The sequence below is a fragment of the Nyctereutes procyonoides genome, unplaced genomic scaffold (assembly GCF_905146905.1).
Source record: "Nyctereutes procyonoides isolate TBG_1078 unplaced genomic scaffold, NYPRO_anot_genome, whole genome shotgun sequence".
NCBI lineage: Eukaryota > Metazoa > Chordata > Mammalia > Carnivora > Canidae > Nyctereutes > Nyctereutes procyonoides.
This window is the reverse complement of record NW_026575049.1, coordinates 49,749,575-49,766,640: the sequence shown is the minus strand read 5'-3', so window position 1 is coordinate 49,766,640 and position 17,066 is coordinate 49,749,575. Positions and strand designations below refer to the sequence as shown.

General features: G+C 37.7%; 1 protein-coding gene across 3 annotated transcripts in view; it reads left to right on the top strand.

Moving 5' to 3' along the window:
- Window positions 1-106: 106 nt before the first annotated feature.
- PIGF (phosphatidylinositol glycan anchor biosynthesis class F) overlaps window positions 107-17,066 on the top strand; it is a 35,825-nt gene continuing 18,865 nt past the window's right edge. The window contains exons 1-5 of one of the 3 annotated variants that reach the window (XM_055328001.1): window positions 512-580; window positions 771-974; window positions 1,971-2,219; window positions 3,427-3,518; window positions 4,933-5,049. In XM_055328001.1, the coding sequence (XP_055183976.1) occupies window positions 1,992-2,219; window positions 3,427-3,518; window positions 4,933-5,049 (437 nt within the window). In that variant the 5' untranslated portion in view covers window positions 512-580; window positions 771-974; window positions 1,971-1,991. The other 2 variants (XM_055328000.1, XM_055327999.1) reach the window with 2 other exon arrangements.

Below are 17,066 nucleotides of genomic sequence, written 5' to 3'. Positions count from 1 at the left end.
TCCCCTTCCGGGTTACGAAAATCCGCTTCCGGCCGCCCCGCCCTCCGCCCCGCCCATCCCACACCTGAAAGGCCGTGGGAGGCGGGGCTTCTCCCATCGCCCGCCCCTCCGCTCCTGCAATTGGCTGTGCCGTCTTGGGTCTCCGCCCCACAGGCTTGCGCCTGCGCGTTGGCCAGGGCGGCGAGTCGTACCTGATGGTGGGAGGTAGTAGCTCACGCTTCTCTTCCGCTGGCGGGAGAGTTAGGTAAGCGCAGCGGCGCCCGCCCGGCGCGCGAGCCTCCCGGGGTGCCCGCGGCCCCCACCCACTGCCCACGTGACCGCGAGCGTCTGTGCCCCCGGCCGCTGGCGCCCGCCGCCCGCCGCCCGTCCGAGGGCCACCCTTCCGGCGCGACCCGGGGCAGCCCCGATGGACCCGGCCCTCGGATGCGTCCTTCTGTGCGTGGCGCTCCGTTTGGCTTGGTCTCCGCGCCCGTGCCCTTTTGCTTCTGCTCTCGGCGCGCCGCCCCCGTTCACACTGGCGCCGGGTGAGGCTTGGGCAGAGTCCCGAGCGGCCGAGGTTGGCGGGGGGCTGCGGGGACAGGTAAGCTCCGCAGCCTCCAGGGCGGTGGCCCCGGGCCGGGTCCGACCGCGGGGGCGGGGGCGGGGGCGGGGGCGCGGGCCCTGGCCGTCGGGGTGTGCTCGCTAGGGCCCACCCCCGGGGCTGCTTTCGCGGGGGGGGGGGGGGCAGACCTTTGGCGCACCCTCTTCTCCTCGTTCGTTCATTCATTCAGTAAGCAGTTGGGTGCTGCTCCGTGTGTTAGAGCCTCATCTGCCCATATCACTTGGGATTCTGAGAGCGGCCCAGAAAGATCCCCGAAGGGATAGTCCGTTCAGACGGTGTATTCCGGATCCTGCGCCCCTGCCCCTTGGTCAGCGGATCTGCCAGAGAGGTTTCCTTCCTCCCTTCCTGCTCTTCATCCTCTTCTCGGTCCCTGGTGTGTAGATTGATGTCAAAGAGGCGAGGGTTTGACGTGGCTGTAGTGCTTGGGAGCTTGGGACCTTGGACATGTCTCCCAACGTGCCTTACTTAGCCTGTTTCCTTATCAGTAGAATATTTGCCTTGGAAAATTATAATGTGAGCTAGACCAGAGCTGTAAAGATAAGGCCTTGACTTGCCCTTTTGTTTTTCTGGAATATTCACCACGGGTGTAACATGGGTAACATGTGGACTGTTACTTTGATATTAGCCAGGACTATGTATAAGCTCTGTGTTAGGTAATTTATAAATAAACATATATGTTATACATACCACGATGTGTATTTTATAGAGAGAAAGAAAGATCTTTCTTCTTCTAGTTATGCCCTACTTTTGATTGGAACCCAGCACCTGTAACGGACATTGTCATTTCGGTATTTCTGGAGCATTGGGAATCCCTTAGTTTAGCATAATGTTCTTTGGCCTTTATTACACTGGCCACCATTTGAGTACTGAAGTGTGCACTTGGTATTGCTTGTCATTTGCCAGAAGAGGTGAACTACTGTGATGTTAGACAAGGGTCCCTAGTGGTTTCGAAGAAGAAAAAAAGGCAGTTTAGTCAGAGTGTATCCATGGATCGGAGAATGCATAGCTTATATTTCCAACCAGAGCAAATCATTAATCACTGCGTGTTTGTTTTCACCGTTGTGATTTCGACAAAAAAGAGAAAGAAAAAGAAAAGGAAACGAATCCCTTAATTGGTCTTAGTACATGACCCCCTTACAGAAACTGGTTACAAATATTTAAGAAATTACTAAGTTTGGCCTTTTTAGGTTCTAAGACCTTTTTGAGCCAAACTAGTCTACATGTATATTTATACGTATGCATCTTCCCATATTCTGAAACTCATTGCGCATAGAAAATTGATTTGTTCATGCTTACTTTTAGGCCTTGGAGCATTTAGACAATGGAAAAAAATCATTATTGGATATGCTCTTAATTTGTTTTTCATTAGATAGCGTCTCGAGAAAACACCATGAAAGATACTGATATCAAGAGACTACTGTATACCCATCTTTTGTGCATATTTTCAATTATCCTAAGCATCTGCATTCCATCGTTCTTCTTGGAGAATTTCTCAATATTGGAAACACACTTGACATGGTTGTGCATCTGTTCTGTTTTTGTAACTGCCGTCAATCTAGTGTTATACTTAATAGTGAAACCAAATGCATCCTCTAAAAGAAGTTCAGTATCATACAAGGTAAGCCTTATTTCTTGGTAATTGATTTTTAGATAGAGGTGGTGTTTCTTTGAATACAAGAATAAAGTATAAGTCAAGTACTCATGTAGTTATTTACAGTGAGTAAAGAGAACCTGATTTTTTTTTTTTTTTTCTCAAATCAGTAGCCTGTCCTTGCTGGAAGGTTGCCCACAATGTTTGGATAGATCCTTGTCATGCATCAGTTGTGGAATTAGGTCTTTGGTAGATATTACAGCATTATGAACCTAGATAGTCATGTCTTAGGTCACCATTGAAGATAAATACATGATGTAGCAATCATATCTTTATAAAGTTTACTTTGTAAGACATTTCAGTTTATCTTCATTTATTTTTTTCCATTTCTGAAAGAAACTTAATGGGTTTTTAAAAAATTACAAGATAAGTCTCTGTGGTAGCTTTGTTTTGAACATGGCCTTCCTTGACTAAACGGTGTTAAAGTTTTCATATATCAAATCTGTTTTTTGAAATATTCACTATTGTAGAACACTTGGCTATTACTTTAAATTAATAGAGTCCTCACTTAACATTATGTAATACTATGTGTAAGCTCTCTTAGGTAATTTAAAACACATTTACTGCCCTATGATTAAAAAGCTCACTCTTTGTTATATAATTAGATCTTCTTAAGCTCCAAATCAAGTAGTCCTGCACTGACTTGCAGACATTCAGGTCTTTTTTTCATGTGCATCATATAATCACATGAATATAATTTGGGGAATTATTTAGTATAGTGCTTTTTTGGGTACAGTTTTCTTAGGGATTTTGTTTTTAATGAAAAAAAAAAGTATAGCATTTATTTCTTGCAAAAATGTCCTGTGTCACATAATAAGGACTGTGTGTTTTTTGTATCATAGCGTTCTGTTGTTGGTAAAATATTTTCTAAATACTGAGTAGTAACATACTCAATACATACCGTAGAAACAGAAATGGTTTTTGATTCTAGTGCTGATTGGGTGGGTGGAATATAGGGGATGGTTTGTGACTTGTAGGTTGTTTTATGGGGCTCTCTGGAGGACTGCATACCTGACTGCAACAGGAAATGGGATCTGATGTCAGGCTGCCTGAAGTAAAGAATGTTCAACTGTTTCACGCATGGGAATAAGTTGTATTTGTAGATAAAGTGGAAGCATTTGCTGTCCTCTAGGCATTGTCTTGAGTCTTCAGATCATTCTCATTTCTTTTTTAGGTAACCAGATTTTTGAAATGCTGTATCTACTTTCTTATGTCATGTTTCTTCTTTCATGTAATTTTTGTTCTATATGGAGCACCACTCATAGAGTAAGTCTGAAATTTTTACCTAAAGGCGATTATATTTTAAAACACTTGTTTATTAAACAAAGCACTGATTTTGTTGGGGGTGAAAGAAGAACCATGGTGTGTTTAATTACTGGATCACAGAAGGATACTGACATCATTGCCCTTTCTTAGTAACGTTACTTCATAGCAATATTAAGAGTAACTGAATTCTTAATTATTATTAGTTAATAATAAGAATAACTCAATTCATTAACTACTTCTATTACCTAGCCTTCTATTACCCCATTGCATGTGGAAAGGGGGCGGGTAGGTAGATGAGAAACTATACCAATAAATGTGTGGCCCCTAGAACCTCTAAGGGAACTTACTTATAATGATATGTATAAATTAGTTACAAATAGTAACTAAGTGCTTGAAAATATTTTGTCTTAAGAAAAGTCAATAGAGGAACTCCTGAGTGGCTCAGTGGTTATCCTGGGTTCCTGGGATTGAGTCCTGCATGGGGCTCACCACAGGGAGCCTGCTTCTCCCTCTGCCTCTCTCTCTCTCTCTCTCTCTCTCTCTCTCTCTCTGTCTCTCATGAATAAATAAATAAAACCTGTTAAAAAAAAGTCAATAGATTCCTGTTTTTAATTATTTATAACCTAATGTTGATAGTTTAAAGGCAAAATTTAAATTTAACTCAACACTTTTTCAAAGCTGACCAGTTTTTTTAAAAAAAACTAAATTCATGAATATTTTTAATACAATGTTCATCATAAATTGAGAAACTTCATTTAGCAGTGATTAAGATCACGGTGAAACAAGTGATGTGACACATATAGCTATGTATGTAGTTTTATACATATTTACACATAATTATATACATACACATACTAAATTAACAGCTAGTTCTTTTCTAGAGAGGGGAGGACAAGACCTTTGTAATGGTTTTATTTAATCCATTTTAGAATGGAATGAATGTTTTGCACAATGGTTCTAAAACTAGCAGCATCAGCATTTTATCAAAAGTGAATTCCCAGGCCTCAGAAACTCTAGGGGTGCAGCCCCTCAATCTTTAGTTTCTCTAGCTTTCCAAGTGTCTCCAGTATAAGCTAGAGTTAAACCAGTGGTTGCAGAGAAATTTCCAGAGACTATTCAGAAAGAAAATTATCTAAAAATGGAGTTTCTTGCAGTGGAGAGTCTCATATGGATCAGAGGGTATTTAACACTTCTGAACTCTGTCATTAAAGGCAGATATTTGCTAGATTGTTTTTTATAGCTTGTATTTTCGGTAGTAAAACTTTTTTGTAGTTATCATTTTAGTAGGATGCATCTTACCTTTCAAAGTAAAGTATATGAAAATGTTTTTATGTTAAATCTGTTTAAGTAACCAAGATTATGTGTGTACATGCCTTTAATGCTTTTTTAAAAATTGCTAATTTTTTTCCCCTAGGTTGGTGTTGGAAACATTTTTATTTGCAGTTATTTTGTCTACTTTTACTACTGTACCGTGTTTGTGTTTGTTAGGACCAAACATCAAAGCATGGCTAAGAGTATTCAGTAGAAATGGGTAAGTTTTAATTTTATATTTTAGTGGTTTGAAATTTTAAAAAATTAATGTAGTGTTTTTCTACCCATGGCAGCTTTCTGATTATTCTGAGAGTAATTTTCAAAACTCTGTGGTTCTAAGGGATGCCTTAGGGACCCACTGCAGTTGGGGACTGGGGGTAGGGAATGGGTTGTATGCATTTGAGGGGGACTCAAGCAGGTAGATCTAGAGGCTTCTCCTTCCACTTTAGCAAGATCAGCTCTGGTATTCTTCAGTATGGTAGGATTCCATTTAGCCTTTTGTTTGGGAAAAAAAAGAGAAAGGTTTCTGCTTTCAAAAAGGGCCTTGAAAACCACTTTTCAGGGATGATTTGTTACTGTGATAAAATTTTTGCAGATAAAATTGCTTCTATACATCTTATAAGGTAGAATTGAAGTCTACAATCTAAAAATGCTTGGTGACAACTATAATTTCTTGTTTAGCCTCTTTTGTGGTAAGACATCTGAGTGCAAGTTTTATAGGATTTTATTTCCTTAGCAGCCATAAATAAATTCAGCACAGCTAAGTTAAAATTTTAGCTTCTTGAAAGGTATTGAAATGGTTCGTATCAGGAAAAAAATGGTTAAATTATATCTAAGAAAGCTGGAGGTTATTTGATGCTGGTGATTTTGTCCTTTTTATCACCCAGTAGCAAAAACGTCCAGAGCTCTTACTCGGCTCCATGCTGTGCAAGCTGGCTCCATGCTGTGGGAGCTTTGTGTGCATTCTGAAATGTTAGCCATGATTCTCTCCCTGAGAAGTTGTCTGTTCAAAGGGATAAAAATAAAATGGACAAACTATGAGATTAAGATTGTGTAAATCAGATAGTAAGTGTTGTTGGAACTTGGAGGGGCAGGAAACCACTAACGAATGAGCTGGAGTGGGCAGTGATCTATAAAGGATTTGGATCAGGAATGTGAGACTTGGTGAGATGAAGGGGAAAGGGAAAGACATCCCTATGAACAAAGCCAAAGAAACTGAAATGAAAGCGGTATTTTGTTGTGATTTGGAAGGGAACAGCCCAAGTAGTACAGAGGATGCATGCTGGCTAGTAGCTAGGCTCTATAAATGACTGACTCCTTCCTTTTGAAATGAATATCGTTTCCCTTCAGAACCATCTTACAGTGTTGATAAATGTCTCTAGAAAGCAAAAGTGTAATCACTGAAAACTTTTTCCCACATTGTTACCATAGTATCCCTTAATGGCATTCATTTCTTTTAGCATTTTAGTTTGAGATTTTTAAGCAGTGAAAACCAGTTGAAACGTTATAGGTTTGGCTTGGTGATTTATCCAGCTTTTTTTTTTTTTTTTTTTTTTATTTATCCAGCTTTAAACTGTGTTTCTGATAATGGTGTGTGTGTGTGTGTGTGTGTGTGTGTGTGTGTGTGTGTGTGTATAATCTGATTCTGCAATTAGTTCTCCCATAGTATGGCATATGCATTTCTAGAAATCCCTACTCTATGCAAAATTAGTCAATAAAAAATACAGAGGCTCTAGGAAAGATAGGATAACACACAAAAACCTTGACAGTAACATAAAAAAGATGGGAACTTAATTAAAATGGTAGTACAGTTTTATACATGTTAAATAGGTAAGAAATTGAAAAACATTATAAGGAATATGGTCCTTTTCCTTGGAAAAAAACCTGAAATCTGTTTTTGGAAGTAGTGAGGGAAGAGTTTGCCACTCATAACTTATTATGAAGTGGTAACAGAGGGTTGTTGGAGATCTGATGGGAAATTAAGGACCAGATGTGGAAGGCGTGACTCATACATGTGAAGGAAGCTAAGGGAGCTGAGAGTTGGGGCTTGGTTTGTTTTGTTTTGTTTTTGTTTTCTTATGTTTCAAGTTTTTATTTGAAGTCCAGTTAGCTAGCATATAGTGTAATACTAGTTTCAGGAGTAGAATTTAGTGATTCATCACTTACATACAGCACCTAGTGCTCAATCACGAGTGCCCTCTAATGCCCATCACCCATTTAGCCCATCCCCCTGGCCTCCCTCCCTTCCAGCAACCCAGGGAGATGGACTTTTTTAAGTAGTATTGAGATATAATTCAAATACCATACACTTGGCTTATTTAAAGTGTACAATTCAGTGGTTTCAAGTATACTCACAAAAGTTGTCCGCCACCATCACAGTCAAGTTTGGAACATTTTCATCATCTCAAAAAAGAAACCCCATATTCTTTAGCTATCACTTCCTTATCCCTTCTCCCCTAGCCCTAAGCAACCACTAATCTCTTTACTGTTTCTATAGATTGCCTGTTCTGGACATTTCATAAAAATGTTATCATGTATATGTGATCTTTTGTGATTGGCTTCTTTCACTTAACCATAATATTTTCAAGGTTCATCTATTCAGTAGTTCATTCCTTTTTATGGCTGAGTAACATTCCATTGGGTGACTCTGTACCACATTTTTTTATCCGTTCATCAAGTGATGGACATCTGGGTTGTTTCTACTTCTTGCTGTTATGACTAAGCAGATGTAAACATTTGTATACAGGTTTTGGTATGGACATAATGCTTTTATTTATTTATTTTTTGAGTATATGCCTAGGAGTGGAATTGCTGGATCTTATTGTTACTTGTTTAATTGTTTGAGGAACTTGCCAGACTGTTTTTCAAGATTGCTGCACCATTTTACATTCCCACAGCAATGTATGAGGGTTCCAGTCATCCTGTGTTCTTGCCAACAGTCGTTATTATCTGGCTTTTTGATTATCACCATCCTAATAGGTGTGGTTTGTTATCTCCTTGTGTTTTTTATTTGTGTTTCCCTACTGACTAATGGTGTCAAGCATCTTTTCATGTGCCTGTTGGCAATTGTGTATTTTCCTTGGAGAAATATTTCTTCAGATCCTTTGGTCATTTTTTAATTGGGTTTGTCTTTTTTACTATTAAGTTGTAAGAGTTCTTTACTTATTATAGATACAAATCCTTTATCATATACATGATTTGCACATTTTTTTTCTTTCTGTGGGTTGTCTTTTCATTTTCTTCAGTGTGTCCTTTGAAGGACAAAAGATTTTAATTTTGATGAAATCTAATTCATCAGTTTTTGTCTTTTGTTGCTTATGCATGTATTAGGATCCTATCTAAGAAACCATTGCCAAATCCAAAGTCATAAAGATTTACTCTTATGTTTTCTTTTAAGAGTTTTACAGTTTTAGGTTTTACACTTGGGTCTTTGGTCTATTTTGTATTAGGTTTCATATATGGTGTGAAGGAAGGATCTACCTTCATTCTTTGCATGTGGCTCACCTGATGTCCCAGCACCATTTGTTGAAAAAATCACCTTTGAGTAATTTTGGCACCCTTGTCAAAAATCACTTGATCATAAACACATGATCTTTAGTGTTTTTCCACTGACCTGTATGCCTATCCTAATGTCAGTACCACCCTGTTGTCGTTATCTGGTAGATTTTTGAAGGATGTGCATGCTTTGTAGATGCATACACTGCTCGATGCTATTGGGTGCAGTTTTTATTTGTTCACATAGTGTTTCTCACAGAGGAAGTTGCTCATGTTGTTCCCTAATATTTCAGTCAAATTGTAACAAATTTGCATATATTCAAAAACAAGCATTATAGCAGTGTTGACTATATATAAAAATCCCTAATATTTTTAAATTGAAAAAAAAATCAAACTTAAAAACTCAAGGGAAACAGAGAAACTATCCTTAATTTCTTTTAGTAACTTACCACAAATTGAATATGTATATGTTTTCTGATTCTGCTTTAACCCTATTTTTGCATTTAGCCTGAACAATATACCTTGCAGTAATGCCTATTATTTTCTGCTGGGTTAAAAAGAGCTCTTTAAAAATTTATTATAAAATTTGACTTGAATATTTTGAGATTTGCAGAGTTAATTTGTTGTCACCTTGTTTTTGTACCTATCAGCACTGTATCCCTTCTCAGAAAGATCTATAACAAAGTAAAACTAAAAATAATTGGAAGGGGAATACCATTTTCCAGCTAGCAAACTGACAAAATCTGTGTTTCATAATACATAGTGTTAAAGGTTTGGGGAGTTAAGTGCCAATGGGAATATAAATTGTTTCAAGCTCTGTGAAGGGCAGTTTGGTAATATCTATAACAATTAAAAATACGCATCTTTGACCTAGCATTCCCACTTCCAGGATTTTATGCACTAGATATATTTTCATACCTACAAAATATTGAATGTGTAAGATTATTCATTGTAGCTTTGAAAACAGCTTAAATGTCCTTTAACAAGGGGAGGATTAAGTTAAATTTAGTGAGGCTATAAAAAACAACCACCTAACCAATTCTTTAGTTACTTATATGCTATTAAGTGGAAAAAAGGAAAGTGAAGAAATGTGTGTAGAATGCTACCATTTATGTAAAAATTGGGCAAAAGAGAATAGATACACCTGTATATCTTTGGAAGAATACATGAGAAACTGATAAAAAATATTGGTTGTCTCTTGGGAGGGGGTCTGAGATGCTAGCAGGCCAGCTTAGAAGACTTTCCACCAACTACCCTTGGGTGTCTTTTGAAATTTAAGTCCTATTAGTATATACTTAGTCAAAATGAAAATTATAATGGGTTAGGTTTTGCCAATATTTAACTTATTTGGGGAATATAGAAAGTTAGACCTGTATCAAGAAGTTGTTAGATTTCTCTGATGCCACCTAAACTTTGGTAGGCTGCAAAAATATCCTTCGAAAATTTCTAGCTTACAAGATAATAGCTCAGTTGCTGGAGTTCTGTAACTAAAAATAATCAATTTGTAATACGAAACAGTTAACATTCCAGAGGGCAGTACATGAAATAGTAATATGCAAAAGTAACAACTTTTACAGCACTTTCAAGTGTCTTATAGCATTTAATTCTTACAGCAGTCTGGTGATATACTCCTATTTTCATTGTTTTCTTTCTTTTTATTTTAAGATTTTATTTATTTATTCATGACACACACACACACACACACACACACACACACACACACACACACACACGGAGGCAGAGATTCAGGCAGAGGGAGAAGCAGGGTCGATTCAGGGAGCCTAACGTGGGACTCGATCCTGGGACTCCAGGATCATGCCCTGGGCCGAAGGCAGGCACTAAATTGGATCCCCAATTTTCATCATTTTCTAGGTGAAGATACTAGAAAGCTGACGGGTTAAGTGATTTGCCCAAGCCCTCAAGTAGCCAGCCAGTAAGCAGTAGAACTGGGGCTTGAATGCAGATCATTTGATGGTACAGAAGGTTTTGGAAGACCACACTAACCAAGGGTCAGAAAATGGGTTCCTGCCCTCTCTCCACTACTTAGTGACCAAATGATCTTAGACAAGCTATTTAACTTCAGAGATCCTCATAGGTAATACTGTTAAGACAATACTAATATGCACTTTGCAGTGTTATTATGAGACCTGAGGGAGATAAGTGAAATCAAATAGCAAATGCTTAAGAAATGCTTGTTGAATAGATTAACAAACGGCAGCGAGCATTTTATATTTCATACTTCTAATCCTGGCTGCCATTTGTCTTAGTACCCATGTTGGTTTAGGTAGCAGACCTAGAAGTACAGGGCATGGACAACCATGGAGAAATGAGGAAGTTTTTTCATTTGGTTTAATGTAACATTAATTTGAGCTTTGTCATAGGAGGGCAAGTTAAGTCTTCATGTCTCTACCATCCCTTAGCGATAGCTCCCTTTCTGCCCTAGTATTTTTATCACACTTTAAGAATTTAGCATAAAAAGCACGTCAACTTTTGAAAGAGTTAGGGACCAATTCATTTAATAGATTAATTTGTTTAATGTTAGAGTTGGCCTTCTTAAATGTTCAGTGTTAGGCAAAAATATTTTAAAAATGCAAAGATCTGGAGGTTCTGCATTGATAATATGAAATACCCACAAAAACAACTTGTATATTATTTCAGAATTGTCTCAATATACAGTTAGCATTATTTACATTGAGTCACAACTTTGGTTTCAGAGAATTCCATTATTATTTAGGGAGGTTATTACTAACAAGAATAATACATTTTTCTTTCTACCCAATAATTATTTACAACAGAAATTAAAGTTCTGATTTGAAATTCTTATGCTGTAGTTCTTTCATTAAAAGTGCATAAAATACGTTATTGGCTGGAGATTTTATTTTTTATTTTTTTAATAAATTAATTTTTATTGGTGTTCAATTTACCAGCATACAGAATAACACCCAGTGCTCATCCCGTCAAGTGTCCCCCTCAGTGCCCGTCACCCTTTCACCCCCACCCCCCGCCCTCCTCCCCTTCCACCACCCCTAGTTCGTTTCCCAGAGTTAGGAGTCTTTATGTTCTGTGTCCCTTTCTGATATTTCCCACACATTTCTTCTCCCTTCCCTTATATTCCCTTTCACTATTATTCATATTCCCCAAATGAATGAGAACATACACTGTTTGTCTTTCTCCGATTGGTTTACTTCACTCAGCATAATACCCTCCAGTGGCTGGAGATTTTAGAGCTATAAATATTTTTATCATTTACCCTGTCTTAGCATATAAAACATGGAAGAGTTTTTTGTTTTGTTTTAGTATGATTGAAATATGACTAAAATTTCAGAACCAACAGGCCAGTTTTGAACTGGGCTGGCATCGCTCTCAGTATGGAATCAGTATAAATGTTTTAGACTACTTTATGCAAAATAAGTACTATTTGCATGTTTAATATTGAGTAGATGATAACCAGATAAAGACTGAGAAACACAAGCTTTGATCATGAGAACCGTGTAAGAATTATATCCCAAGAGTAAAGGACCAATTCTGATACCATTGAGATTTAATACTTACGTGAATGACATAAATGATACTGTTTTAACAATACTTTTTCTTAAGGTCTGTGAAGTTATTCTAGATGAAAAAAAAATACAAAGGAATTCTATTTTAAAGAAATTTGAAGGTAGAAAAATATTTTGGTTTCTTTACTTCTGTCAACTTCTATTTGGTATTTATTACTAAATATACTCAATGTGTACTAGTAGAAATCAGTTTGTTGCCTTACTGTTATTTTATAATGTTTGTTGCATGTTTTAAGTCAGAATTTGACCACTTTTGGTGAACTGAAAAACTTGAATTTCTGGAGAGAGGTTCCTGAACTTGTAGTTACCTTGCCAAGTAAGTAAGAACTGTTTGTGTAGAAAAAGACAGCAGGCATTTTTGGTCATCTTTGTAAATCAATTTTATATTGGAAAAAAAACACTGTAGACATTTAAGAATAAAAAGATAATGAATGACCAAATATTAATACATTGCAAAAAATAGGTAATTAGCCTTGATAAGGGCATAAAAATTTAGTGGCAAAGAGGCACTAGCTTTAATATTAATTCAGTAGGGGAGGGAAATTGTGTAAAATATCTTTAGCCACCAGTTGTTGTTGTGTGGGGTCCATTCTGTATGAAGAGCTAAATAGCTAAAAAGATCAGTTCCATCTAAAGAAGCACTGTTTTGATGACAGCCTGTCTAAGCCACAGTGCTCACCCTTAGCTACCCCAGGCACCTGATACAGTGTCTGGCACATAGTAGGCATTCAACATGGTCTATTTATTTCAATTAATGTTTGACATGATGAGTTCCAATGGAGGCAAATAATATAGACTGTTACTTGGCGCTCATTGTCATGAAGATTGATCTGTGATATTTTATTTTTTAAATTTTTATGTTTTTATTTTTTAAAATACTTTATTTATTCATGAGAGACATACAGAGAGAGGCAGAGACATAGACAGAGGGAGAAGCAGGCTCCCTGTGGGGAGCCTGATGCAGGGACTTGATCCCAGGACCCTGGGATCACAACCTGAGCCAAAGGCAACTGCTCAACCACTGGGCTACCCGGGCATCCCGATCTGTAATATTTTAGTTACTTTTTAACTTTTTAAGTTTGTCCACAGAGCAAGGAGCCATTTATTTTATTCTCAGCCTTCTTGACTATGTGTATACATTCTTTAACTATGAAAAAATTAGCCCCAAACCATAGAATTTGAATGACTTTATTATGGGAACTTAGTAAAGGGGAATAAACCAACATCACTGCTGCTATAAATTAGTTAATAGAATTTATTTTTTTATCTTGTTTATTACAGAAGAGTATATATTATAAAAACTCAAATAATAGAAAAATATAGAAAGTTAAAGATCCTAGTAATCCTATCAAAGAAACAACCATTACTGACAGATTTTAGTCTAAGTTTGTCCACACATTATCACATATTTGCAATTTAAAAACAAAAATGGTTATACTGTCACTGCTTTATAACTTTTTTTTTTAACTTAACAGGACCATCTCTAACTGTATGTGGATGTAATCTACCTCTTTTTACATAATGTCCTTAGTATATATTTTCATCCTTAAGTAAGAATACTTCCATTTACATTGGTTTGAACAATCAGGAAACTTTTATCTGACATAGGATTATCTGACATAGAGATAGAGCTAGATAGCCAAGATACAGCTATGCTTCTCACTGATTGCCCTGGATCTTATCCTCTGGCTGTTAGTGAGATGGCAGTAGCTCCTCTCCCTTTGATCTCCCTAAGCTTATCACTGGGAGAGAATGGGATCACTATGATGTAATTAGTCTGATCATCAGGGATGAGATAGATGAGCGTTGGGCAAGCATTCCATGTACCATGGTTTATTTCATTTCCTATTGAAGATAATTTTCAAATTTTCAGGATTATAAATAATGATATTATAAACATCTTTGTACCATATAATTTTATATACTTGTACAACAGTTTCTATAGACTAGATTCCTGGGGTAGAATTTCTAAATCAAAAGAAGTTGACAGTGCCTGCCAAACCAAAGTTCTGATTTGAAGAATATGAATTTACTGACCAATAGAGTGCCTGTTTCCCTAAATCCCAATCAGGGCTATTTACTTTTTATCAGTTTTTTTTTTTAAGATTTTATTTATTCATGAGAGCCACAGAGAGAGAGAAAGATAGAGGCAGAGGCAGAGACACAGGCTGAGGGAGAAGCAGACTCCGTGCAGGGAGCCCGATGTGGGACTCGATCCCAGGTCTCCAGGATCACACCCTGGGCTGAAGGCGGCACTAAACCACTGAGCCAGCAGAGCTGCCCTACCTTTTATCAGTTTATGAGGGCTATGAGGGCTGCTGCCACGGGGGCAGACTGCTACTGCTATAGCTTCCTCTGATTTCTAATGGGATGCATAAGCTCTGGTCAGAAATTTTTGAAACTTTGATCTGTCGAACCATTTATTAATTTTAGCAGAATATGATGGATTAAATTGCAAGGATTGCATTTCCCTTATCCTGCCTCCCTGCCTCCCTTCTTTTCTTCTGCCTCAGGTTACAGAAAACTGGGTAGAAGTCCTCAAGAAGCTTCAAGACAAGAAAAATTGGTGCTAGTTAAGATGGGAGGACAGTTTTAAAGATAATTCATTCATTGTATTGAGCAAACACGTAGTATGGGCCGTCTGTTCATGAGAAGTGTGGGCAAGATGAAAAGAAATTGCATGGCAACCCTAAAAACACATTATAGAATAATAAGAAAAAGACATGTGGAAGACGAAAGAATCCAGCCTGGAAGAAAATACTACCCAAGGAACAAAAACAAACTCTACACAGTTTATCATAGAAGAATGTTACTGAGAGCATAAATTGAATAAAAGCTCAAAAGATAAGATGATGAAAAAAATGAAGTGAAGGACATTACAGAATTAATTAAATAAAATGAATACAAACCACACCACCACAGGTCACAAATTAGAAACAGATAAGCTAGAAAATCAAGTTCTAGCTTGGAAGAAAGGTTTGAAACAGTCAAAACAAATGAGGGGGTAGGGAAGAGTAAGGCAGTTAGAAAAGAAATGATAAATGCAGAGAACAAAGGAGACGAGCTTAAGACCAGTTAGTGTCCATAAAATAACAAAACAGAAGGTAATTCAAAGTACGATGGAAGACCATTTCCCCAAATGCAGGAATTGTGCAGTTTGCACATTAAGGAGACTCACTGCATTAAAAAACTGGTTGTAAATTAGGATTACAGAGGACAGAATATAAACTTACAAAAATAAGCAATAGAAGTTACAAAGCGGGGGAAGGGAAGATGGAGAAGATACAACCGTATCCCCAACTACTCTGGCTATTTTTTTTAAGATTTTGTTCATTTATTCATGAGAGACACGAGAGAGAGAGAGAGAGGCAGAGACACAGGCAGAGGGAGAAGCAGGCTCTGTGCAGGGAGCCTGATGCAGGACTCAATCCCAGGACTCCAGGATCAGGCCCTGGGGCAATGGCAGATGCTCAACTGCTGAGCCACCCCGGCGTCCCTGTTTAGTACAATCCCTTCACAGAATAAGGATTAAATGAAACTCTATGTATTGAATGATGAATTCTCACCTTCTGCCGAGTCCTTTTCCCTTGCTTGGCCCAGAATACTGACAGGTAGGCTTATGCTATTTAGAGAGGGTATAGAAATACTTCTTTCAGGGAAAAAATGGCAGCAAAGAAAAACTTAAAGATACTGACAATTTGGGGCTTCTCTAAAAGCTTTCCTATTCAGTCCCTGGTACAGTGAAGCCCACCAGTTGAATCGTGCTACTCATACATAGTGAACATCTAATCATCGGTTTAGTGTTTCACTTTTTTGTTGTTTTTTTTTAAACATACCTTTATTGAGATACTTCATACCATAAAACCCACCCATATAAAGTATACAAGTCAGTGTTTTTTTTAAGTATAGACACAGCTTTGTAACCATCACCACAATCTAATTTTAGAACATCTTACCATGCCAAAAAGAAACTCTGCCCATTAGCAGTCCCCCTCCTACCCACCCTTGCACACCCCCTCACCCCCTCCCAGGCAGCCACTAAAATACTTTCTGTATCTTTAGATTTGCCTGTTCTGAACATTTCATATAAAGTATTTTACTTTTAAGTAGGATGAGAAATGAACAGTCAGTGGGCATTTCAGGAACACCTCTAAAGTGAAATGCAGAGATGAAAACAAAAAAACTCTGTGGAAACAAAGATATAAAAACCAGAAGATAACTTTTAAAAATGTCTTTTGTTTTATATCCATTAAACATGAACAAGAAGTAGTCAAAAGGAATATTCAGACGAGAAAGCTCTTGAAAGTGAAAAAATATGAGAAAAAAATTCAACATAGAGACAAAGTTAAAAAGTTCCCTTAGTCAAACAAAAGGCAAAAATACAGAAAATGGGTTAAAAAATGGGTTAAAAAAACCCAAAACAAAACAGAGGGTTAATTCCAAATGGTAGTATTTCCAGCAAAAGAGTAAGAAAAACAAAATTCTTAAGGGATCTGGGCAGAGAAAGCAAATCTTTATAAATCTTTAAGAAGAAAATGTCAAGAACCAAAAGACTTGACATTGTAGATTAAGAAGGTCCATGGGTTTCCAGCGTCGTGGCTGAAAAGACACCCACTCAAAGACAAACCGATTGTGAAATTTTAGTTAACCAAGAATAAAGAGAAATTCTAAAGGCTACCAGAGAGGGCAGTGGTGGGGGGGAACATCTTACCTAGAGAGTTCTGGGAGCCAGGGAAGCAATGCCTTCAAAATTCTGAGGCAAAATGATTTCCAATGATTACAGTAAAGTCCTATTTAGACTTTAAATAGTCTGTAAAATCTATTTTATCCTTTCTCAGGAATCTACTGAAGGAGTTACTTAGAAAGGAGGAAAGAAAGAAAAAGAAAAGAGAAAGAGAGGAAGGAAGTAAGGAAGCAAGCAAGCAAAGTACAAGAAAATCTTGGAATCCAGGCAGCAGGAGACCCAAAAGTGATTGAGGGAGGCAAAAGGAATTCATGGGATGATGGTGTAGGAAGCTTACAGGACGATAGCTTTGCTCAGGCTTAGAGAGCAACCAGTCCAGCTGGGAGCAGGTGAGTTGCCTCCAAAAAGGAAGGAGAATAGAGCACACAGGTATTTAGAGGTGATGTTTAGTTTCTTTGGAATATTTAAGGATGGTTGAGTGACAGGTACATTAGTAAA